General features: G+C 48.0%; 1 protein-coding gene across 12 annotated transcripts in view; it reads left to right on the forward strand.

Moving 5' to 3' along the window:
- BUB3 (BUB3 mitotic checkpoint protein) overlaps window positions 1-24,068 on the forward strand; it is a 172,632-nt gene extending 148,564 nt beyond the window's left edge. For all 12 annotated transcript variants that reach the window (XM_078644006.1, XM_078644013.1, XM_078644014.1 and 9 more), the window contains one exon: window positions 21,564-24,068. In XM_078644006.1, coding sequence (XP_078500132.1) covers window positions 21,564-21,784 — 221 coding nt within the window. In that variant the 3' untranslated portion in view covers window positions 21,785-24,068. The remainder of the gene's footprint in view (window positions 1-21,563) is intronic.
- The last annotated feature ends 1,180 nt before the right edge of the window (window positions 24,069-25,248 follow it).

The raw sequence follows: 25,248 nt of genomic DNA on the forward strand, positions 1-25,248 counted from the left end.
GGAGAAAAAGTGGAGGCCCATACTAGACCTCAGGGCACTCAACTCTTTCCTGAAGAGTCAGTCGTTCAGGATGGTGACGATCCAAGAAATACTAGGCATGCTGGAGCAAGGAGACTTTGACATCGTTGGATCTCCAGGATGCTTACTACCACATCCCGATACTCAAGGGGCACAGAAAATTTCTGAGGTTCGAGGTAGCAGGACAGCATTACCAATTCAAAGTCCTACCATTTGGCCTCAAATCCGCACCGCGGATTTTCACCAAGTGCCTTACACCTGTGGCAGCTTTTCTCCATCAAATGGGTCACCAGGTCTTCCCCTACCTCGACGACTGGCTGGTAAAAGCACCCTCAGTTGCAGGCGCGACCGAATCCTCCAACGCCTGCACCAATCTCTTTCAGCAGCTAGGATTGACTCTCAATCACGAGAAATCCTGCATGACCCCAACAAGGAACATCACCTTTCTTGGGGCGACCTTAAACACAGAATGCGCAAGAGCATTTCCTTCCAAGGAAAGAAAAAACAAGATAATATCTCTGGCCACGGCTGTGGCGTCAAGGAGGTCCCTAAGGGTTCGAATTTACTAATCACTCCTGGGCATGATGTCTTCTTGTATACTCCTCATCCCGCACTGCAGGCTCAGGATGCGCCCATTGCAAGAAGCCCTCACAATCCAATGGACGCAGAGTACAGGTTCTTTCGAAGACATAGTGAAGATAACACCTCAAATGTCCAAGAGCCTGGAATGGTGGAAAAACCACAAGAATCTGTCTGTAGGCCTGCCATTCCTACTTCCAGCGGCACCTCTGGTGATCACCACGGATGCATCCCTGGCAGGCTGGGGAGCTGTTCTCCAGGACCTTCAAATAAGTGGCAAATGGACACATCAGGAGCAACAACTCCATATAAATCTTCTGGAACTGAGAACCATGTATCTGGCACTGAAAGCCTTTCTACCACGCATCCAGAACTTCCAGGTGCTCGTCAGAACGGACAACACCACGACGATGCACTATCTCAACAAGCAGGGAGGAACGCGTTCGCTCACTAGCACGCGAATCGCAAAAGATTTGGAACTGGCTTGTTCTCCATGGGATCACGCTCAAAGCGGATTATGTCTCGGGCAAGGACAACACCATTGCGGACGCCCTAAGCAGGCAGAAATCCCTCTCCCACGAATGGGAGCTTGACAAGGGTACGCTGGATCACATATTCTCAGAATGGGGAGTCCCAGGAATCGACCTGTTTGCCACCAAGGAGAACGCCAAATGCCCAAACTATGCAAGCTGGCGTCCCCAACCAAGGTCACTCGGAAATGCTCTTTCCATCGGTTGGTTCAGCGTATTTGCGTACGCTTTTCCGCCATTTCCGATGATTCCCAGGGTTCTCAGGAAGATGAAGGCGGAGCCTTGTACCCTGATCCTAATTGCCCCGTTCTGGCCGAGGCAGCACTGGTTCTCGATCTTCATCGCCTCTCCATCAGGACACCTATTCGTCTGAAGCAGCACCCGAACCTGCTGACAATGTCCAACGGGCAGGTGCGGCACCCGAACCTACAATCGCTCAGGTTATCGGCCTGGCTCCTGAGCACAGAGAGATCTGTCATCTAAACATCCCGCAGGAATGTTATGTTATGTTATTTTGTGACTTTTATAGCGCACGGCTACTCAATGAGTGTCCCGGCGCTTTATTGACATCCTAAAAGCAAACATAACACATGAAGAATAAAGAGGGAAGCACAACAAAAACAAATTTTAATTGTTTTGTAAAATCTAAGAGGCAAACAGCCAGGTTTTGAGGGCCTTTCTAAAAGATAGCAAATTAGAGTTGCTTCGTAACAGAAAAGGCAGAGAGTTCCAGAGCTGAGGAGCCCGAAGCATAAAGGAACGACCTCCCAGTCGAGCCTTCCTCACACGGGGCACAACAGCAAGAAGCTGTGATCCTGATCTCAAAGATCGCGACGGGCAATATTGCTTAAGCCTCTTCTGCAGGTATTTAGCCCCAGTTGAGTAAAAGGCCTTGTGAGCAAGAGTCAAAGTTTTAAAAACTATCCGCTGTCGGATAGGCAGCCAATGAAGTGCCTGTAACAGGCCAGAAACATGCGCTCGCCTGTGCAAGCCAAAAATGGCGCGAGCCGCCGCATTTTGGACCACCTGCATCTGCTGCAGGAGGTATTCGGGCAGGCCAAGATATAAGATGTTAGCATAGTCCAATCTTGAACCAATCAAGGCCTGCACCGCAATCCTCCTGTGATCTTCTGAAAGCAGCGGAAAGAACTTCGGCAACATGTGGAGAAGTCCAAAACACGAGCCTGTAAGAGTGAGGATCTGAGATCTGAGGGTCAGACCGTTGTCAATTTTGACCCCCAGATTCTTTGCCACCTGCGACGACTGGCTCGGTGGAGACATGTCCGTCGGCCACCACATCTGCCAGTCCGGGTCGGATTGGCAACCGAAGAATAGTACCTCCGATTTATCTGAGTTGCACTTGAGGCTGTTCAGTTGGAGCCATTTAAAAACAGCCCCAAGGCACTCACAGATACTCTCTCCGTCAAAATCCTCCCCTTTCCGGCAGGTGAAGAGCAGCTGGGTGTCATCCGCGTAGGATACGATGCAGGGATGTGCTGGCAAGAGCGGACAGTACCAACAGGACGTACTCTCTAAAATGGAAACGGTTCTGCATATGGTGTTTAGAGAACGGCCTGAGACCACTCCATATCACACCCGAACAGATATTGCCATATCTACTGCACTTGGCACAGTCAGGATTGGCGCACGCATCTATAAAGGTGCATCTGGCATCCATTTCACGATTCACCAGGACTTCCAAGGGACCGTCTCTTTGGTCCAATAGACTTATCAAGCAATTCCTAAAGGGACTATATAGATCCTTCCCAAGACCTAGAAGGGTCCCACCGACATGGCACCTCAATTTAGTCCTCACCCAACTCATGAAGCACCCTTTTGAGCCCATTCATAGAGCACCCATCAAGTACATTTCATGGAAGACGGCTCTGCTGCTCGCTCTAACGTCTGCCAGGAGAGTCAGCGAGCTACAGGCTCTATCCATTCAGGAACCCTTCATGCAGTTCAAACAGGACAGGGTGGTGCTGAGGACAAATCCCAAGTTCATACCGAAAGTGCCTTCAGACTTCCACCTTAATGAGCCGGTGGTTCTACGTTCCTTCTTTGCGAACCCTACCACCGCAGCAGAAAGAACGCTGCACTCCTTGGACCTCAAAAGGTGTATAAAGTTTTACATGGACAAGACAAAGAGCTTCAGGAAGTCATCACAGCTATTTGTGGCCTACAGTAGGCCAAGGATGGGTATGCCTCTAACGAAACAGAGCATCTCCAGGTGGATCTCCTCAGCGATAGCATTCTGCCATGACAAGGCCGGACGGCCTTTGAGTGCTAATGTTCAAGCGCATTCCACCAGACCAATGTCCACATCAGCAGTGCTTTTCGCTGGAGTGCCGATTTTGGACATATGTAGAGCGGCGACGTGGAAATCACCGCACACCTTCTCCAGACACTACTGCCTGGATGCTGAACTTATGCAGGATGCAGCAGTGGGCCAGGCGGTGCTTCGCCATCTATTCCAGTGAGGTGAGCCTTCCAACATCCCGCCATCCTGGTATGCACATCTCTTGCTATTATGATATATTGATGTATGCTAATGTTTCAAAGTCGCAGGATAATAGGTGTATTATCTAAAATGACTGTATAACATGATTACATCAGAAATGTGCATAATATATTGCTGACTACTCTGATTCAGGCATGTGAATCTATGAAAGACACCCCTAATACTGGATAAGAAACGCGTTACTTACCTGTAACAGCAGTTATCCAGTATTGGAGTCTTTCATAGATTCACATGCAACCCTCCCGCCTCCCCTGGAAGGACTCACGTTCTCTCTAACTATATTACGCCTACCTAGCTTGGTCCGTACGAAAATCTGAGAGACTGAGGCTCCTGTCAGGAAGGTTCTAGAGGGAGGTGATAGCTGATTGGCTGGCTCTAAGAGTTTAGTCCTTTTTACATAAGGACAAGGATAGGCTACTAAGGTGAGGCCCTTAGGCCTATTTTTCTCTATGTATGTCTATAGGACATTACTTTTCCATGTACCGGAGGCTCCGGTCTCGATGACGGGGAATGATTCAGGCATGTGAATCTATGAAAGACACCAATACTGGATAACTGCTGTTACAGGTAAGTAACGTGTTTCTTTTGATGGATACTTCTGCCTGTGGATTCCTCACCTTTTGAATGCGTCAGCATTCCGCTGGAATATTCTTTCCTTGCTCTCCCATGTCGACGAGGACGTCGCAATGGACAGGCTCCGCTCGCGGCACCGTATGACGTCATCGGAGCCACAAAAGGACCTCGTCGGCATGCTGACGTCAGTTCCCTTGTTTCCGCGCCGTCGACGCTTAACAGTTTTTCTAGGGCTCTCCATTTTCATCGAGGAAACTTGGTATCTCTTAATTTCAGATGGCTACTTCCAGGAAGACAGGATTTAAACCCTGCCCCATGTGTGGAGAGCATATGTCGATTACGGCTGCGGCGTCGCTGGCTTCAGATGCTTCTTCACAACATGAAGATTCACCGGCTCCAGCAACGTCACCGGCGCCTGGTGAGTCCTCTCCAGTCCATGTGACTTCACCTGTGCGGGCGCCGTCCCCGGCTCTGAAGGCTGCAGTGCGACCTCAGATGACTCCCCTTCAGGAAGGTACGTATCCAAATCCTCCTTTTCTTGCTCCTGGGGCTGATTCTTCGCATTTTCTTATTGCGACGTTTGGCATGTGTGCCAGAGCCTCTACTCCATTCGGCGTGCCTTCAGGCACTGTGGGTCCTTTGGCTTTCAACCTGGGTGTTACTCAGTTCTATCCCCAGGCTCCTTTCATGCCATTTTGCCGTCGATTCCGGCTTGGCATTTCCCGGCGCCGAGATCCTCCACTCTGGCTCCCCGGACTCATTCAGCAGCTCGGCTCCACCTCGAGTTCGATCGACGTCTAGGATCGAAGCCGAGGCGCCCTCCCCCCGACACAGTCGATGTCTTCACCGGCACCGCATGTGGCTCCACCGACTCCGTTGCCTAAACAATGCTCCAGGAGGGAGGCACAGAGACCACTCTAGGAGGAGAAATATTTACAAAATCAGGAGGGAGGAGAAATTGTGGACTCTATAGATGAGTTTGAAGGCCTTCATGAAGCTAGTGGCCTCGATACTGCCCCCGGAGTATAACCTGCCATCTGCAAGTGGAGGTGTTGTACAGGACATTGGACATTGCACCATACCATGTTATAAGGAAGGCGGCTGATTTATTGGGCCTTAAACTTCCCTCAGCGGAGATAAAGTCCAACATACTAACAGAAGTTTTAAATACTTCATCATCAACTTCTGAGCTGTTGCGTCCTTTTACACATGCTTTAACAGATCCAATTCTGGAGGTTTGGTAGAAGCCTTTATCTGCTCCGGCTGTTGCTCGTTCCATCTCTAATGTATAGGCCTGCCCCTGGTGGTCCGGCTTTTTTGTCATCACATCCGACACCGGAGAGTTTAGTTGTCCAGGCTTCTTGTTCAAAGCAGTCTTCTGGTGCTTTCCCTACCGTGATGGGGATTCAAAGAAGATGGAGCAAGCTGCGAAGGTGTTCTCTTCTGCAAGTATGACTCAAGTCCACTAATGCAACTTGCCTCCTTGGAAGATAGATTCATGCGTTGATGGACTCTGTTGTACGATTGACTCCGAAATTGCCTGAGGATGTTCGTGCCAACTTTTTTGAATCCTTTCGGATTCACAGGCTGCAGCACGTCAAGTGATTCAGTCAGGCATGGACACTGCTGACTCCGTGGCTCGTATGATGGGGTCTTCTGTGGCTACAAGGAGACAGGCATGGCTCAGGTCTTCTGGTTTTTCAGCTGATGTTCAGGCGACTTTGCTGGATCTGCCCTTTGATGGGTCAGGACTTGATGACCGTCAGGACTTGTGCCTAAACGGTCGCTCCCCTCGCCTCCTAACTCCGCTCAGAGTGCCTTCCCTGAAGCGCTTTATCTGCTCTCCACTCCTGCAACACCAGAAGCGCTTTACCCTGCTACCAGCGCATGGTATCATAGCGTGCTGCATTTGTTCATTTTGTCTTTCATTGTCAGCTGCCATAGCGCGTTTCACTGTAGCGCCGCACCTTATCATTGGCTCATAGCGCGACTGCCCTGAGACATTGTTTCAGCCTGCTTTTGTTTGTGACTGTGTAATCGCCATTGCTGTTTATTTACATCGCCTCAGTTTCGGTTTCTACCCCGACCACCATCTTGAGATTACGTTTCCCTTGGCCCGCCTACCCTCCCCGCTACCGCCTCCCAGCTGCCCCTCCCACCCACGAACATATAGCTCTCCTCGTCCTACCTTCCGCTGTGACCGTCAGGACTTGTGCCTAAACGGGTGCTCCCCTCGCCTCCTAACTCCGCTCAGAGTGCCTTCCCTGAAGCGCTTTATCTGCTCTCCACTCCTGCAACACCAGAAGCGCTTTACCCTGCTACCAGCGCATGGTATCGTAGTGTGCTGCATTTGTTCATTTTGTCTTTCATTGTCAGCTGCCATAGCGCGTTTCACTGTAGCGCCGCACCTTATCATTGGCTCATAGCGCGACTGCCCTGAGACATTGTTTCAGCCTGCTTTTGTTTGTGACTGTGTAATCGCCATTGCTGTTTATTTACATCGCTTCAGTTTCGGTTTCTACCCCGACCACCATCTTGCGATTACGTTTCCCTTGGCCCGCCTACCCTCCCAGCTGCCCCTCCCACGCTCCGCCCCCTCCACTCTCCTCTTAGACTGATGACCCAACGCGCAGCGGTCACCCGCAACGGTCGCGCCGAAGGTGCGCCAAAGGTAAGCCTGTCTGCGCCCGTCCGCGCCTGGACCGCGCCCAGCGCCCGTCCCCCTGCTATATGCCGCTCCCAACCCCCCAGAGTAACTTATGATGCCGCTACTCTCCTCGCCCTCAACGCCGGACGCTCCCCACTTTGTTGCGAAGCTACCCCAGGACGTACCCACGGCCCATTCTCTTGCCTCTCCTGTAAGTTCAACTGCTTCAGGACCCTCACCAAACACACCTCCTCCACACACAGCTCCGAACCCAACGACTTGAAATGCATCCTACTGAACACCCGCTCGGTCCACAGACATGCAACCGAACTCTGGGACCTAATCGACTCTGCGTCACCTGACATCGCCTTCCTTACTGAAACATGGATGAATGCATCTTCTGCCCCCGACAACGCCATAGCCATACCGGACACTTACAAGATCATTCGAAAAGACCGCACCGATCAAACTGGAGGAGGCATTGCCATCGTCCATAGAAACACCATCAAAATTACAACCAGCTCTGAAGACAATCTTGCAACCGCCGAACACCTCCAATTTCAGATCCACACCGACCCCAGGACCACCCTTAGAGGAACCCTCATTTACAGGCCCCCAGGCACCCGATCTCAATTCAGCAACGACATCACTGACTTCGTCAGCCCGCACGCCCTCGCCTCCGAGAACTACATTCTTCTAGGAGACCTCAACTACCACCTTGACAACATTCTCGACAACAACACCACCACCCTTCTGGACAACCTGTCCAATCTCGGACTCAAACAACTTGTTGACACCCCCACCCACGCAGCCGGACACACGCTCGACCCTATCTTCACCTCCAGCAAGCACATCTCCTTCGATCACACTACAGCTCTCCACTGGACGGATCACAGCTGTGTTCACTTCAGCTACAAAACAACCCTGACCCACAACCGTCCACAACCCATTCCCCGAAGAAAATGGAACAAAATCACCACCGACCAACTCCTCACATCACTCAGCCAAAACACTCCCACCCTAGCAACGGACCCAGACCAAGCGGCCACCAACCTCAGGCAGTGGATTACCCACAGTGCGGACGAACTAGCACCCCTGAAAAAACACCAGTTGAAATCATCCAGCAAAAAGGCTCCCTGGTTCAATGATGACCTTAAAAAATCCAAGAAGACATGCCGCACCCTGGAGAAGAATTGGAGAAAAGAACCAACCTCAGACAACATGGCCTCCCTCAAGACAGCCACCCGCAAACACCACCAACTGATTCGATCCGCCAAGAAATCAGCATTTAAGGACCGCCTCGACAACAATTCTCATAACAGCAAGGAACTCTTCAATATAGTCAAAGAATTCACCAACCCTCCCGCAGCATCCAACGACATCACTAACTCCCAAGACCTCTGCGATGCGCTATCCTCCTTCTTCTACAACAAAATTGCCGACATCCACAACAGCTTCAAGAATACTCCCAATGACCAACTCACCCCACCCCCTTCAGATCCCACCAGTCCAACTAACTACCTCAACTCCTGGAACCCAATCACCATTGAAGACACCATTCGCCTCACGAACTCAATCCACTCTGGCTCACCTTCTGACCCCTGTCCCCACTACATCTTCAACAAAGCTGACTCCATCATCGCTCCCCAACTCCGCGATGTCATCAACTGCTCCTTCAACTCCGCCACCTTTCCAGAAATATGGAAACACGCCGAACTCAGTGCCCTTCTGAAAAAACCAACAGCAGACCCCTCAGAACTGAAAAACTACCGACCCATTTCCCTCCTCCCTTTCCCGGCCAAAGTCATCGAGAAAGCCGTCAATAGCCAACTCGCAGCCTTCCTTGAATCCAACAACTCCCTGGACCCCTCACAGAACGGCTTTCGAGCCAAACACAGCACCGAAACAGCCCTCATTGCGGCGACCGACGACATCCGAGCACTCCTGGACAACGGTGAAACAGTGGCCCTCATTCTACTCGACCTCTCCGCAGCCTTCGACACTGTCTGTCACAATACCCTCATACAACGCCTCAACAACATCGGCATACAAGGAAAAGCCTTGGACTGGATCATCTCGTTCCTAGCCGGAAGAACCCAGAGAGTCCGACTCCCCCCTTTCTACTCAGAGCCCACCGAAGTCATCTGCGGCGTACCTCAAGGCTCCTCACTCAGTCCCACCCTCTTCAACGTCTACATGAGTCCCCTCGCCTCCATCGCACGTCAACACAACCTCAACATCATCTCCTACGCCGACGACACCCGGCTAATCCTTTCCCTCACCAAAGACCCCAGCACCGCCAAAAACAACCTTCACGAAGGTATGAAAGAAGTAGCCGAATGGATGAAACAGAGCCGCTTAAAACTCAACTCTGACAAAACGGAGGTGCTCATCCTAGGATCCTCCCCCTCAGCTTGGGACGACTCCTGGTGGCCTTCCGCTTTGGGATCAGCGCCCACACCCACAGACCATGCACGTAACCTTGGCTTCATTCTAGACTCCTCTCTCTCAATGTCCAGACAAGTTAACGCCGTATCGTCCTCCTGCTTCAACGTCCTTCGCATTCTCAAAAAGATCTTCCGCTGGATCCCCCTCGAAACAAGAAAGACTGTCACCCATGCACTGGTCACGAGTCGACTGGACTATGGCAACACACTCTACGCCGGAATTGCAACAAAATTGCAGAAAAAGCTCCAGCGCATCCAAAACGCATCAGCGAGACTCATATTAGACATCCCGCGCCAAGAGCACATCACCGGTCACTTAAAAAACCTCCACTGGCTTCCCGTCAACAAAAGAATTACTTTCCGCCTTCTTACTCACGAACACAAGGCCCTCTATAATCTAGGACCCGAATGCCTCAACACCCGACTGTCCTTCTACTATCCCACCCGCCAACTAAGATCATCCAATCAAGCCCTCGCCGCAGTCCCGCGCATCCGAAAAACCACCATGGGTGGCAGATCCTTCTCCTTCCTGGCTGCCAAAACCTGGAACTCACTCCCCACCCACCTCCGCCTCACTCAGAATCACATCTCCTTCAGAAAAGAACTGAAAACATGGCTATTTGATAAACAGTGAACCCCTCCCCCTAGCGCCTTGAGACCCTCTGGGTGAGTAGTGCGCTTTATAAATGCCTGAACTTGAACTTGGGTCAAAGCTCTTTGGTTCAAAGGCGGACTCAGCCTTGGAACGTTTTAAAGACAGCAGGGCTACTGCAAGATCTCTAGGCCTCCAGGTGCAGTCTAGAGGTTATGATTATAAAAGAGATTGTGGCTTTCGGAGATCTGCCTTCTTTCGTGGCCGCCATCAATCCCGTTTACAAAACATACAGAGGGAAGAATAAGAGAGGCCTCATGGTTGCTAATCGACTACAATCCTCCTCTTCCTCTACCTCCCGCCACGGTTGGTACAACAGGAAAGCAGTTCTAGATCCCCCATCTTGGAACATGTTGGTCCGGTTGGAGGTCGGGTGTCCCACTTTCTAAAAGATTGGAGACTGATCACATCAGATCGTTGGGTCTTGAATCTTGTAGAGAATCGGTACGCCCTCCCCTTTTTGGAGTTTCCTCCTCCTTACCCTCCTCGCCAGGGTGGGTTTTCAGAAGACCACTTACTGCTTTTACAGCAGGAGGGACTTGCATTGCTTCAAAAAGGTGTGATAGAGGTGGTCCCGGAGCAGGAAAGGATGGTCGCTTGAGACCAATCTTGGACCTCAGGATTTTGAACCTTTACCTCAGGCAGGAAAAAATTTAAATGATGACCGTGGCTCAGGTTCTTCTTGCGCTGCAACAGGAAGACTGGATGGTGTCCATCGATCTGCAGGATGTGTATATTTTTATCTTCCCATCCTGAAGTCGCATCGGAAGTATCTCCGGTTCACGGTGGGATCGCAACACTACCAGTTTGCGGTTCTTCCGTTCGGTCTTACTTCCGCTCCTAGAGTCTTTACAAAGGTGATGGCGGTGGTTGCAGTTCATCTCAGAAGGTATGGGGTTCCTGTTTTCCCCTACCTGGACAACTGGCTCTTGAAAGCGGAGTCTCCAGAGTTGGTTTTGCGCCACTTGCAAGTGACAACTCATCTGTTGTTCAAATTGGGTTTTTCGATAAGTGTACCCAAATCTCACCTGGTGCCTTCTCAGCGCAGCCTGTTCATAGAGGGAATACTGGACACTTCTGTGTGTCGAGCATACCCGCCTCCGCAGATGATTCTCGACATACAGGAAATGTTATGTTATGTTAGGATGAATTTGTTAAGCACACTTACACCATAGGTTTCTTGGCGCTATGATTCCTTTATTTCACGATGGAGCGGTTGTTCCAGTCCTGAAGGTTCTTCGCCTGCTCGCTTCCTGTATTCTGTTGGTCAACCATGCACGCTGGCACATCAGGGCACTCCAGTGGTGCCTCCGCAGGCAGTGGTATCAGCACAACGGAGATCTCTGGGAGAATATCAGAATCTCCAGAGAAGCTGCAGCGGAGCTGTCTTGATGGAGTGTGCAGGGCAACTTGTCGCAAGGAAAGCCCTTTCAGTCTCCTCCACCGGTGGCCACAGTGATCACGGATGCCTCACTCTAGGATGGGGTGCTCATCTGGAGGTCAAAGGTCTTTGGTCTCCAGAAGAAAGATTGCTTCACATCAACCTATACGTTTGGCACTAAAGGCTTTCCTTCCTTCCCTTCGCGGTCAGTCGGTTCAGATCCTGACGGACAACACAACCGCGATGTGGTACATCAACAAGCAGGGAGGTGTAGGGTCGTATCGTCTCTGCCGAGAGGCTCTGCGACTCTGGACCTGGGCTCAGGGCCAACGGATTTGTGTGTTTGCAAATCATCTGGCCGGTGTGCTGAATATTCGTGCGAACAGTCTCAGTCGGCGTTATTCGGCCGATCACGAGTGGCGACTTCATCCGGAGGTGGTCCATTGCATCTTTCAGATGTGGGGTTCTCCTCGGTTGGACCGGTTAGCCACTCACGAGAACGCGCACTGCCCGTTCTGCAGTCTCCAGTATCCGATGCAGGGGTACGCGTTTCAGATAGATTGGAGCTCACAACTTCTTTACGCGTTTCCGACCCCCCCCCCCCCCCATACCCTTGATGCCTCTGAAGATTTGCCAAGACCGGGCCCAAGTTATATTGATCGCCCTGGATTGGCCAAGAATGGTGTGGTACACAGACCTACTTCACGTCTCGTCGCACCCTTTGCTCAGTCTCCCTCTCAGGGCAGACCTCCTCTCGCAGTTGCAGGGGCAGGCTCTACACCCCCACCTCCAGAGCCTGCACCTTCGTGCCCGGAGATTGAATGAGCAACCTGAGTTCTTTCTCTCTCCCACCAGAGATAGTGGACGTTATTTTATCATCCAGGCGACACGCCACTAAGTCCGTTTACTCTTCCCGATGGTCCAGATTTGTTAAGTGGTGCGGAGAGAGAGACATTGATCCTCTTAAGGCCCGTTTGTCTAATATTTTGGAGTTTCCTCTTTCTTTGGCACAGCAAAGTTGTGCTGTGGCTACTGTCAAGGGCTATTTGTCGGCCTTTTAATGTTTGCCGGACCAGCTGTCTTTATTCAAGTCCCCCATTGTGATGAGGTTCATTAAGGGCTTTACAAATAAGTTTCCTCCCACTCCTTTCATTATGCCTCAGTGGGATTGGAATTTAGTTCTTACTTTTTTAATGGGTTCTCCATTTGAGCCTCTTCATACTTGTCCGTTGAGGCTTCTTTCTTTTAAAACGGTTTTCTTGATTGCCATTACCTCGGCTAGGAGGGTAAGTGAGCTTCAGGCTCTTAGTTCGAAACCTCCTATCCTGACCATTCATGCGGATAAGTTGGTTCTAAGGACCAGGGCTGCTTTCCTTCCCAAGGTGGTTACCCCTTTTCATATGGGACAATCAATTACCTTATCCATATTGTATCCTCCCCCCTCACCTTTCTAAAGGGGAAAAGACTGCATTGTTTGGACCCTACGAGAGCGGTCCGCTTTTATTTGGATCGGACAAGAGATCTGAGGCTGGACGATCAGCTCTTCGTGGGCTATGTGGGGAAAATGAAAGGCAAGGCTGTGCACAAGAGAACCCTTTCCCAGGTGGAGTATCTTGTGCATCAAGATTTGCTACGCCCTTGCCAAGAATGACCCTCCTGAAGGTATCTTAGCTCATTCCACCAGAGCTAAGTCTACTTCTTCTGCTTTGACTAGAGGTGTTCCTGTTCTTGATATCTGTAAAGCAGCAACTTGGGCCTCCCTCCACACCTTTGCAAAGCATTACTGCTTGGACTCTGAGGTTAGGAGGGATGGCCATTTTGCTCGCTCTGTTTTGCTGGATTTTTTGGTTTAGTCCGTTGGACACCCTCCTCCGGGAGAGGTACAGCTTTGGGAATCTATTCAAAAGGTGAGGAATCCCCAGGCAGTAGTATCCATCAGAAGAACAAGTTTCTTACCTTCGGTAACGCTTTATCTGGTGGATACAATATCTGCCTGTGGATTCCTCACGCTCCCACCCGCCTCCCCGTTGTCCACCTGCTTCTACCCAAATAAATGTTATTTTAAATTGTTTATATCTTAAAGAGAAATGCTTTTCTTTTTCTATTTCTCTTTACTCTTATTATTATGCAATGGTGATTTTACATATATGTATATATTTGATATTCTATGTATATATTTGAAAATGTGTCGGTTCGCCAGTTCGCCTCGGTGGCACGAAAAAAATGGGTGGAACTGACGGCCGCACGCTGACTATGTCCTTTTGTGTCTCCGATGACGTCATACGGTGCCGAGAGCCGAGCCTGTCCATTGTGACGTCCTCGTCGACGTGGGAGATCTAGGAAAGAATTTTCCCGCTGAATGCTAGCGCAGGGGGTATTCAAAAGGTGAGGAATCCACAGGCAGATATTGTATCCACCAGAAAAAGCGTTACCGAAGGTAAGTAACTTGTTCTTCTGCCAGTTTATATGAAGTCCCGAACAGTCACAAAATCACTCTATTATTGCTCGAAGTAGTCCCTCTCCTGATTTAGCTAGAAACAGCAGCATATAGTCAGCGTAAAGTGCTATGGTATGCGCCAAGTCGCCCCGGCTCAGTCCTCTATATGCTAGCCCCTGATGTGCTCTGCTGGCCACTGGTATGACTGCAATAGCAGACAGAGGGCAGCCCTGCCTGGTACCCCTTCCCACCATATAGGAATGCGAGATTGTCTTGCCTGTGCAGACACATGCTGTTGGGGGAGGTATATAGGAGTTGGGTTCATTTTAAAAAGCCCAGTCCTATTCATCTCATTACGGGGAGAGGGGTTGGCCTAACGGCTAAGGCGCTCGACCTCGGACCTGGGGATCTGGGTTCGAGTCTCGGTAACGACGCCAAAAACCCCCTGTGATTCTGGGCAAATCACTTAATCTCCTCGTGCCTAAAATGAAAGTAACTGGTGCTATGTAAAGCGCTCTGATAACTGATTCGGTTCGGTTCTAGTTCGCGCTATATAAAACTCTGCAAAAAAAATAAATAAATAAAAAAATAGTCCCATTGCAGGCTGTCCAAGCTTTTTCTAGTTTAATGGAAATAACCATTACATCATCATCCTCCGGCTCAGCAGTGTCACTGAGGGAGAGGAGTCTGTGAATTTTTATCAGTGTTTACCAGGGTGAGCCCCGTCTGGTCTGAATGAATATAGGGGAGAAGGCGTGACCACAATATCCAGCTCAGACGTTATAGTCCATGTTAAACCTATATAGGGGGCAATATGCCAGAACATTTTGGGAAGGTCCCCCAGTCTTGAGCAGAGGGACAAGTGCCTCATCCGTAGTGGCCAGCAGATGTCACACCTCCCGTGCCACAGTATAAACCTCTACTAGTTTGGGGGCAATCTCCTCAATATAAGTAGCATAAAATTCGACTGGTAAGCAGTCAGAGCCAGGCACCTTGCCCCTTGCGATACTTTTGACGGTGTCCAATATATACTGCAAAGAAAGGGGACATCCCAGGTCATCAGCATTTTCAGCATCAAGGCGCATGGTTGTTCCGCGGTCCCCAGTAAAGCGGAAAGATTCCGGAGGTAGAGCAAGAGGGCATAGAGGCTAGTTTAATATTCTTCAAAGCACTTGTTGATCTAATTCTGGCTGTAGAGATGGTCACCCTTTGCAGATTCAATCTCGAATATAATGTAGCCTCTACTGGTGGGGTTAGGAAGCCATGCCAGCTTTGTCCTGTTCCACATGTGCCCATATCATGTATTCAAGGTGGTCGAAGCACCTTCGTTTCTCCACTTGTACTGCTAATTGCTCTTTCACGTCCAGCAGCTGCTGCTGCAGTCGCCAATTTCCATTGCAGGCCTTCGCCACGTTTTGTAGAATTTTTTCTTAAGCCACCAACTCACGGTTTCCGCAGTACATCTGCCCGAAGTACCGCCTTGAAGGCATTTAATTCAATAAGGGTTGAAGCCGTTGTATGAGCATGGTTTACAGAATAGTTACTAACGGAGTAACTTATTGTCTGTTTGATTACTGAGTTTTTTAATGCTTCAACGTGCAACCACCAGTCAGGTATTCTAAGTCGTTTCATTTGCCAGTTTAGATTCATCAGCAGTGGATTAGGATCCGAGACACTGCAACACATGTAGTCCAGGCATACATTAAGCTTGTGCAGCCCAGAATCAAAGGAATAGTCACTAGTAACTGGGTGCAACTCTCCATGAATCTGAGACCCCACTGCTTCTGCCAGTCTTGGAATGTGCGGGTCAGGCGAGTAACAGGTGAGTCCCACAAGGGAGGAGTGAAACCGGATTCTCTCCTCCCCCCTCCTCCCTGCCACCCCCCACTTCTGGATTGGGGGCGTAAAGTTCTACAATAGTGATATCCCGTTGCCTCTTTGGGTATGCATAGATTTTTATTCCTTTTCAACATGTTGTTCAATCCCCTGATATTCCTTCCAAGCAGGGTGTAGGCTACGGGGGTTGCCATAAATGAGCAGCAGAATATTCTGGAGCCTCCTCCAACAACCCAGACTCCCAGGTGTGTGCGTAGCTTCAACCCAGTGTGCCCTAGGGATAGCAAATGTAAATGCAGTTGAAAATTCCAGACCCGATTAACGAAAGAATAGTAATACCCCAAGTCCTTAAGCCGAGGACAAGAAGTTGAGTCACCCCCATCCAAACCATGAAACAGAATACAATTTGTGCATAGAGCATATGCACAAGTTAAAGCTATGGGGAGAGGCAAGAGGGGATGCTTCCCAGCCTTGCTGCACACTTCCCAAGCAGCCCAAGCAAAGATACGAAAAAGGATACCTGTGCAGATCTCACTTCAGTTTTAGAATACAGTAGCCTAATATCCACAGTAAGATAACCAGGAATAACCAGTCCAGTTAAAGTGGTCCTCGCCAATGCTTTATTTAGGTCTCTAGATGTCTTCTACTGAGCGAGGGGTAATCTTTGGGCGAGAAGTTTGTGTTACATGAGGAGACTGAGGCCCGGTCTGAGTCTCTTCTCCCCCCCCCCCCCCCCCCCCTCCCCTACCCTCTGCACCTAGTTTCTTATATCAGCTGGAGGGGGCAATCTCACACCACTGTGGCCACTGCCACCTCCACCACCCTTCTGCGCTCTCTCTGGGACTGAGATGGGGAAGATTTTGCATCTCCAGCTGCCCGCACATTCTTTCTTGGAGGATGACAATTGCGCTGGGGTTTGTTGATCTTTGAGTACTCCTCATGCTGGGGCAGTTGCTCAATCCATTCCCAAAGTTGTTGAGGGGAAAGTTAAAAAGTGTGCAGAGGCGTCATGATGTACCCGGGGTAGGGTGGTAACAACATTGCATAAGTGATATGTAGGCTCCTGAGTTTCTTTTTTGCGTCTGTAAAGGAGGCCTTTTGTCACTGCACCTCCCTTATAACGTCAGGAAATATCAAAACTTTTCAGTTTTGCACCAAACTCTTCCCCCATCAATCTCACCTGGGTCAAGATGTGATGTTTGTCTTTTAAATGCAGTACTTTGGTTATGACCGGTCTGGGGCCTGCACCAGGCAGTGGCGGCCTAGAGGCGTAGAACAGTAAGAGGCTCTTTGGAACCACCTTGGCGAAAAGCCAGTTCTTCATTAAAGCAGTCATGTCTGTGCCATTGCCCACAATGCGTTCCGGCAGGTCAATAATGCGGAGGTTATTACGCCTCGCTCTATTCTCTGCATCTTCCGCACACAGCTCAAATGTCTTCAGTCTGGTGTCCATATGGGTTTATTTATTTATTATTTATTTATTATAGAGTTTTGTATAGCGCGAACAAGACCCGTGGGTATCAGAGCGCTTTATATAGAGTAGGTGAAAGCATAACATATATATTAACAGTAAAAAGAATCACAGATATGAGGTAGATGAAATGCAATCATTCTTGACACATGTGCCATTGTTGATAAAAGTGAGTTGCAGCTCCAATTGTATCAAAAGCAAAGTATATACACATAGGTGAGGTAGATAGTTATAAGTCCCTGAGGGATGCGGTTATAAGGTCATTTAAAGATAACGTTTGGAGATAAATTTATGGACCGTTACATATCCTAGAATTAGCAAATCTTTATACTACTGATTATTCTTCGCCTTCCTGATGTCATAAATGTTCTGAAGTAAAGCAGCAATAGTTCAGGGCAGTGATCAATGTTCTTCTCTATTTATTGTATTTGTTCATCAGAAGGCTCTTCACTTCCCGCTTGAATGTTGCCACATTTTTGATCTTCCGAATGGTTGGAGGGAGTGAGTTCCAGATTCTAGGGGCAGCTCCTGAGAATGCTCTGTCATAGGTTTTTTTCTTTCTGAAGATGGCTGGTCGTAGTAGCAACTCCTCAGCGCTTCTAGCTGGTCGGTTACCTCCAGACAGCTGAATTTTCTTGGCTAGGTATCCAGGGGTGTTGTAGTGGAGCGCTTTATGTGTGATACAAGCTATCTTCATTTGGATTCTGGCTTCGTAAGGTAGCCAGTTTAAAGCTTTCAAGTGAGGGGATATATGATCATATTTCCTAGATCCGGTGATAAGTCTTGCCGCGGCGTTGAGGCAGGCTTTTAGTGGGGCTGTGGACGTTTTAGGTAGTCCAGCTAAGGTGGTGCAGCCATATTCAATCCTAGAGATAACCAAGGATTGGATTGCCAGTTTGAGATCCGGCTCTGAGATGAATGGTTTCAGTTTTCTTAAGTAGTTCAGGTGGAAGCGGGCATTTTTAGCCATTGAGTTAATGTGGGCTTTCATGTCCAGATTCTCGTCTAGAGTGATTCCAAGCGATTTAGCTGAGTTGACTAGGGTTGGGGTGCAGTTGAGCGCAGTCACAAGTTTCGTCCATTCCTTTATTTCCGCCTGGCTCCTTGGTGGTGAGATTAGTAGGAACTCTGTTTTGTGAGCATTTAGTTTCAGATGATTATTAGTTAGCCATTGTAGTGCCATTTTTAATGTCTCGTTCATTAGTTCAATGTCTTTTAGGGATGTGATCTTTATGTATATCTGCGTGTCATCCGCATACATGTGATATGATATCTGTGATTTTTGGAGAATTTCTGTAAGTGGTTCGACGTATTAACGTATTAACTTCTCCTGGGTGACTTTGACTTCCGAATGAAGTTCATCCAGCGCTCCCTCCGTAGTTGTTACCCTCTCTGTCATTCGTCTATGGTTATCCTGAAGCAGATGCAGGTCAGTGACCATAATATCAGTTTTAAGCTCAAGCGCTTCTCAGTACGCAGTTATTGCTTGTAAAACCGTGTCTAATGTAGTCCCACTGTGTTTACCCTGCTGGGATCCAGTATCTTCATCGGTGGAGGCCTGGGTTGCAGGGGGATGGTCAAGAGAGGGAGAGGGGTCAGTAATGCCTCCATTTTTGTTATATTTGCCCATTGCGATATCTTCCTCATGTATGCACCAAAGATGTGTGTCTGTTAGGGTAGTGCCCTAACCCCCTCCCCCCCCCGTGGGCTGGACAGTTGAAGAGCACTGTCGGCTGCCAGGTCACAGCAGAGGAGTCCTTGCCGGCATGGATTGATGCAGCACAACAGCACCTGTATAGTGAAAGCTGTACAGCTTCACTTCTGCCAACGCATGGAGTCCAGGAATCCAGAAGCCCTAAGAAAACAGATGGTGATTTCTGGCGTTTGATTCAAAATATGAAGCTGAGCAGCGCCCCTCAGGTACTCCTAGTCATACCGTGCTGCTTCACTTCCTGCAAGGGCATAGGAGGTGGGAGGTGATCAGTATGGACAGTCTTCTCACCCCTTAGAGCTGCAGGTCCTGCACCTAGAGCCAGTGAACAGCCAGTCAGGGAGGCAACACCCCTACAGCAATCAATCCACTCCGGCGACTGCTCTTCAGGCTCCGGTCAGGAGGGCCAGGGCTGTGTCGAGCCTCTAGTTCGTCACCTGCAATGAAGAACAGCCCCGCGTGAGTCCAGCTCAAGGCCAAGGAGTCAGGCCCAACGCTCAAGGCTCATAGGCCAGCCACCAATGCACAGCCCTGAGGTAACATGAAAAGGGGGGAGAGGGCCGGGCTGCAAGAAGCAAGTTCAGGAGAGCATCACGTGGGGCATTCCTCCATGCTTGTATTTTATGTTGCTACCGCTCCTGTTGGCATGCCGGTCTCCCCCAAAGTAGCTGTATTTATTCACATTTAACTTGTTTACGTTACCTAAGGTGTTCAGCAAATCCAAATGTTCTATCATAATCTAGTGCTATGTTATGACCCTCAAACAATGTCCTAGTACTTACACCACACATCTCCTCAATTCAAAAAAATTGGGTCAACTAAGTGTGTTACCCTTTGTGGAAGAGTTTGTGAGCTATAGCTCAGAACCTTTGTCTCCTTTGTTTGGCTTACACAAATACTAATCAGGGGTGCAATAAATGTTAGGATATGTCAGTCATTTGCCCTACTTTAAGGTGTTTGCGAGGAAAGGGGACAAATATTGGGTTTGATCCCAGACTGATGCGACTGCCAAAATGCAACTAGAGAGCAAGAATTCTATGACACAAATTAATTCAAGAGTACCAAAGAAAAGGGTCTCACGGTTTCATTGTTCCATTAATAGAGCTACTGTTCTCTAACGGTCAGTGGTGAGGCACTGAGCACAATTTGGAAACCAGCTGTAGCTGGTCCCCTCCAAGTACAAAAGTTTTAATATGGGTTTACTTGGTAAAACAAAATTAAGTAACTACCATCCTTGGTACCCCAGCCTCTCCCCCTTCCCTCAACCACAAAAAGGCACCAAACCCGTATCATGTGAATGTCTTGCCAGTCCCAGTAAATCTTTTCAGCTGTCTGGCTACCTGCATGACTCGTCCTTCTCCGACGTTGAATTCGGAGTATGGTACCTTTGGACACTTACGCCACTATCTCTTATCCCAGGTCTACTGGTACATCTCTCGCCAATAGGAAGTGGGATGGAAAGGCCCCCACAGAGTCAAAAATTCTACAGGGCTTTATGGCACACCACAGTCTCTGTTCTGAATATCCCTTGAGGGTATAGAACCCTAGTTGGTTTTGCGCTAGTGTACAGCGTGGTCCTTGCAGCTTCTGGGTGAGCTTTTTTCTGCACCAGTAAGTCAAGTTTTCTCTTCAGGACAAGTCACAGTATTAACGCTTCAATTTCTTGCCTTGTTCCCACCAAGAGGTGGGATAGTAGCAAGTTCGAGCAGAACATCCTGTTCCTGGTCAAATGTCTCTGGTGGTTTTAGACTAAGAAATTTACAGACTGCTTCCAACATAAGACATGAGAGAGGACCAGATTGTCACATCATGCGGATTCAGAGAGTGACAGGCCAGACACGCCAGTCAGCAGTAGTTTGTTGGGCAGGTCTGCAACCAGCTTTGCTAAAGACTGGAAAAATATTTTTGGTCCTTTAAAGCAGTGGCCTATCTGGGCTGACACTGGGTTCCCTAAATTGCCTCCTATATGTACTTGATGGGAGAGGACTTAACTATGCAGAGAATGGCATGTCCCCTTGGCAGTATGGCGGGGGGACTGCAACCTTGTGCGCCACTTGTAATGTGCTTGCGTAAGGTATCTACAACACCATAACCCCTTGTGTTACATTGATGCCACATGTGACAACCAATCCGGTACATACAGGAGTGATTGACTGCCATAGAGCGGTTGAGAGCATTTTACATATAGGTGGTTTAATACACTCTTCCAAGTGTGCAGGTATTTAATTTACTAACTCAGTTTTTTTATGTAATGCTTACCAAGCCCAGCGGCGATGTCTTAGTTCTGTACATGTCTATATTTATTTTGACTGTCAGTGACCGTAATATAGAACGTTACCGTACAATATGTAGCAGTATCAGTTTACAGTGGTATTGGAGAAAAACGGAATGTACAATATCCCATTCCGAAGTTAAGATTGTACCATTTATTACGATAGTGTATTTATGCTATTCATAGTCCTCAAGATAACAAAAGGGTAGAATAGCAATGGGTTTGGTTAATTTGATATCTTGGTCTAGTGAGGAAAACTAGTGGAATGTCGGAAAGAAAAATCAAATCTAGCTTCTTGGAAACAGCAGTGACCAGGCTTGTCACCTTGCATTATCACAGGTTCAGTGTGCGTGTGATCTATCACTACATTTGTCATGTAATGTAGCCAAGTGTACTATATTAAATTACAAGCAGTAAGTAATGGCATCTCTATACTTGTTAACATGTGTTGAGTTTAAACCTAATGGTATGTGATCTTTCCCTGGCAGGTGGTTCTGATGGGTTTGTTAACATCTGGGATCCCTTTAATAAGAAGCGACTGTGTCAGTTCCATCGCTATCCTACCAGCATCGCCTCACTTGCTTTCAGCAACGATGGAACCACACTGGCCATAGCTGCCTCCTACATGTTCGAGATGGATGACGTTGATCACCCAGAAGATGCAATATACATTCGCCAAGTGACTGATGCAGAGACCAAGCCCAAATGAAGTTACCGCAAAGCTGTTCCCAGCTCCTCCTCTAGAACTCCTTAACTTTAAGAGGAGGCTGTGCTGGCAGATGGTGGTGCGTTTGTTTGACATCCCACACCATTATGACTCTCCTAGCCACTCAGTATACAGTTGGACGTTGGTGGATTTCAATTCTACTTGATATGCAGAAGAAGAGTATAACTTTTTAATTTGTTGATGTTTGACTACAGCATTTGATGTTTCAGCATTAGTCTGGAAAGTGTCCCCTCTTATCCAAGCTTGGAGACCAGTTCTTAAATACCACAGCGAAGCCAACCAACTGATTTGCAGACTGTTTGAGCAGTGGAGCAATTTAGGAAGTGGGGGTTGACTTAATGCCCCACTGACCTTACTTTCTGCTTCAATAGTGTTTGACTCATTTGTCTGGAGCACGTGCTTTTTTTTTTTTTTTTCCTCACTTTTTTTTAGATTTGGGTTTTTAGAATCCTTCAGCGCTCCTCCTCCACTGAGCCAAGTGCCAGAAAAAAATAGATGTTGATTTAAATATTTCACTGTCTCAAAAGTCCTTAATGCAGTGAACATTTTGTTCCTCTTACATACAGTGTTGTGGTCCGAGTCTTAGAACCTTTTTATGATTTTTTGTTTTTCAGTGCCATGGAACAAAGCCTCAGTGCTTATTGGACAAGAAAGTTATGGAATTTAAACAAATTGTTGATGGGCCTCTATTGGCCCCCTATGGCTTTATGCAATTATTCCTGTTTATATAAAATGCCTTCAAATGCACTAAACCTTTGATTCTTGAGACCCTCCACGCGTCGCCCCCTTGTGTTTGGAGTGTTATAGCATACCACATAAGCTTCCAAAGCACAGGTTTTTGCTACCCAGTGTTCTGTAATGCTCGCTTTGAGTTTGGTATTCAAATTCTGCATTTCTGATGGAGTGGCCCTATTGCTCTTTGTACACTGAGAATCTCACATCAGCACACTGTGGTTCATGCACTACCAGCCCAGCGTTCAGTCAGAAATTGCAACCCACCCCGTTCATCCAGTTGTCTGAGATCTCACTTCAGTTTTTTTTATGTTTCCACCCACTGTAGCTGCAACCCATCCCAGTGGCCGAAAAATGCAGTTTTCAGCATAAATATGTATCCTGCAGAAGTTGGAACTGTACAATTGTGAACCTCGGGCTCTGACTGATTCTGCTGAAGCTCTAAGTTGCCTCCTTATGAGAAGGTTAATGCGCAATTAGACTGCGCTTCCTCTTGGCCTCGCTTCCTTTTGAAGCAGATGGCTTGCTATTTCCTGGACTGACGGGCCGAGTAAGGATGGGTATGGACTCACTGGAAGCCGATTGGGTTTCAGTTTTATTAGGTTACTGAATGAAAACTAATCAGAAAACCTGCTGATACCATTTCACCACTGCAAACAATTATTTATTAACAAACAATTGATCCCAGAAGGGCAGATAGTGGGAGCTTTTAATGGGCTGTGTGAAGACAGAGCAGGCTGTGGCTTCGGAGAATAATTGCCTGCTAATTGCAATGTATTCAAGCAGGCAGCTATTTGGACCTGTTTCTATCTGTAAATTAATTTTTGCAACATTAACAAGGTTTCTTGGCATATGCCTTCTCCCTTGTGCCCACTGAAATGTTCCGTTCTCTGGTAGCTTACACTCTAGTTGCAGTAATGCCTGCCAGGGAATCATCTTAAGGTCACTGATCTACTTTCTTGCTGAGTGCTTTTGAGTATGACTACCTTCTAGTAGCCATTCTGTGGCCAGAGACCTCAAAGTGAGAGCGCCACGTAAGTGTAGTTTGTGGCCCACACTGATGTTACCCTTGGTTGTAAAAGTTTGCTAAGTAACATCACAAACTTCTATTTGCAAGTGTATAATGTTGGACACACTGCAGACACATAGACGTGCCTGCAACTTCTGAGCTTTTTATTGTGATTAGTTGGGGTTCAGGGTGTTGGTTAATACTGCAAATGCTGGCAACCTTCACCCATCACTTCCACCCATAAATAGTAGTCTTACCAAGTTCTTTCACAAGTATGAACTAGCGGGTTATTGAATTCCAGTATGAGGTATGAAAACTTTTGTGTCTGATTATATATATTTTTTTTCTATTTGTTCAGCCATTTGTTTTTCTTTTGTGTTGAAACACTTCTGTAGCTTTCTTTGTTTTTACTCTTCTTTCAGTAGTTTGTGAACGCTAAGACGACTCTACCTATGTCCACTGTTTGTATGTGACATTTTATAATGTACAGTTTTGAATAAATACATGACCTTGTGTTTAAAATTATCTGGCGTCTTTATTAAATGTTTTTTTGGTCAGTCCTGATGTACCTATGCAGAATGACGGGCAAATGCTTGAAATGGGCTCTATATCCGCTGCAGCTTTCTTCCCAAACCTGTAAATATAATTGAGCTGGCTTCATGTGCATCTTTATGCGTACATCTATATGCAAATATCCCCTTTTAGGGATTCTGAACCCTATTATGAGTCCTGATCTTTCAATTCGGAGAGGAATTATTGTTCTGCTAGAATGTTGAGTATCCAGTCACCGAAGAAAGGTTCAGAGGAGGTATTTGATACAGTATCAACTTGCAATAGTGACCACATATGCATTAAATGAATCTATACGCTTGCCCCTTCTTCCTAGAGCAGTAAGCTTGTTCCTCCCGGCATGTGAGATTGCTCAGTTTTCCCAGAGGAGCCATGCGGCTCCTCGCTGTAACCTTTCAACCCAGTCTTGTTTCAGATTGGCTCCCTTGTTGTAAGGGTAATTGATTTTCTGTTAGACCCGCATCTGTAGAAGTACATCTAGAAAATAAGCCTATTTTTTATAACAATTCTAACTACAGATTCTTCACCTTAGAGTACTGGATTCAGAATCACTTTTCACAGTATCTCTGCATACCATAAGGTGGCGCCTTGCAGCTCCACACAGCTCCTATCCACATTATAAGTGACGTGTGGGGCCTAAAAAATTCCCCCTCCCAACTTTTTTCAGTGTGCAAGGGACGTCACCCTTTAGGCAGATGTTTTAAACCATGTAAGGACTGTCGTAAGCCGAGGTCTGTGACAGATCCCAACCATGTATGCCTGTTGTGTCTGGGGTTAGGCCTCCACTCCTTGTGACTTCTAGTCAATGAACCTGTAGGCCATCCGGGAACATTCACCAAGAAGGTGCAGCATCGGAATCACAAGTCTCCAGGTCCTGTTCCTGGATTCGACTTAGGCTACTCTTCATTGTGCTCAAAGTCCTCCAGTACTTACGTGAAACACAAGAAGTCCAAGCGGAGTTCTGCCGTCATGCCATTTCCCCCAACAACTTGCATGGGTGGTGTCAACCATCTCGCTTCCCCCCTCAAAGTTGGCCAACTTCAGAGCCGATTCAGCTGCTGGTTCTGGCACAACCAGAGTTTTCTGGGCACCAAGGCAAGCTTTCCACCTCAACTCCAGCTTGCAGGTTTGCTCC

The sequence above is a fragment of the Lissotriton helveticus genome, chromosome 5_1, assembly GCF_964261635.1.
Source record: "Lissotriton helveticus chromosome 5_1, aLisHel1.1, whole genome shotgun sequence".
Classification (NCBI taxonomy): domain Eukaryota; kingdom Metazoa; phylum Chordata; class Amphibia; order Caudata; family Salamandridae; genus Lissotriton; species Lissotriton helveticus.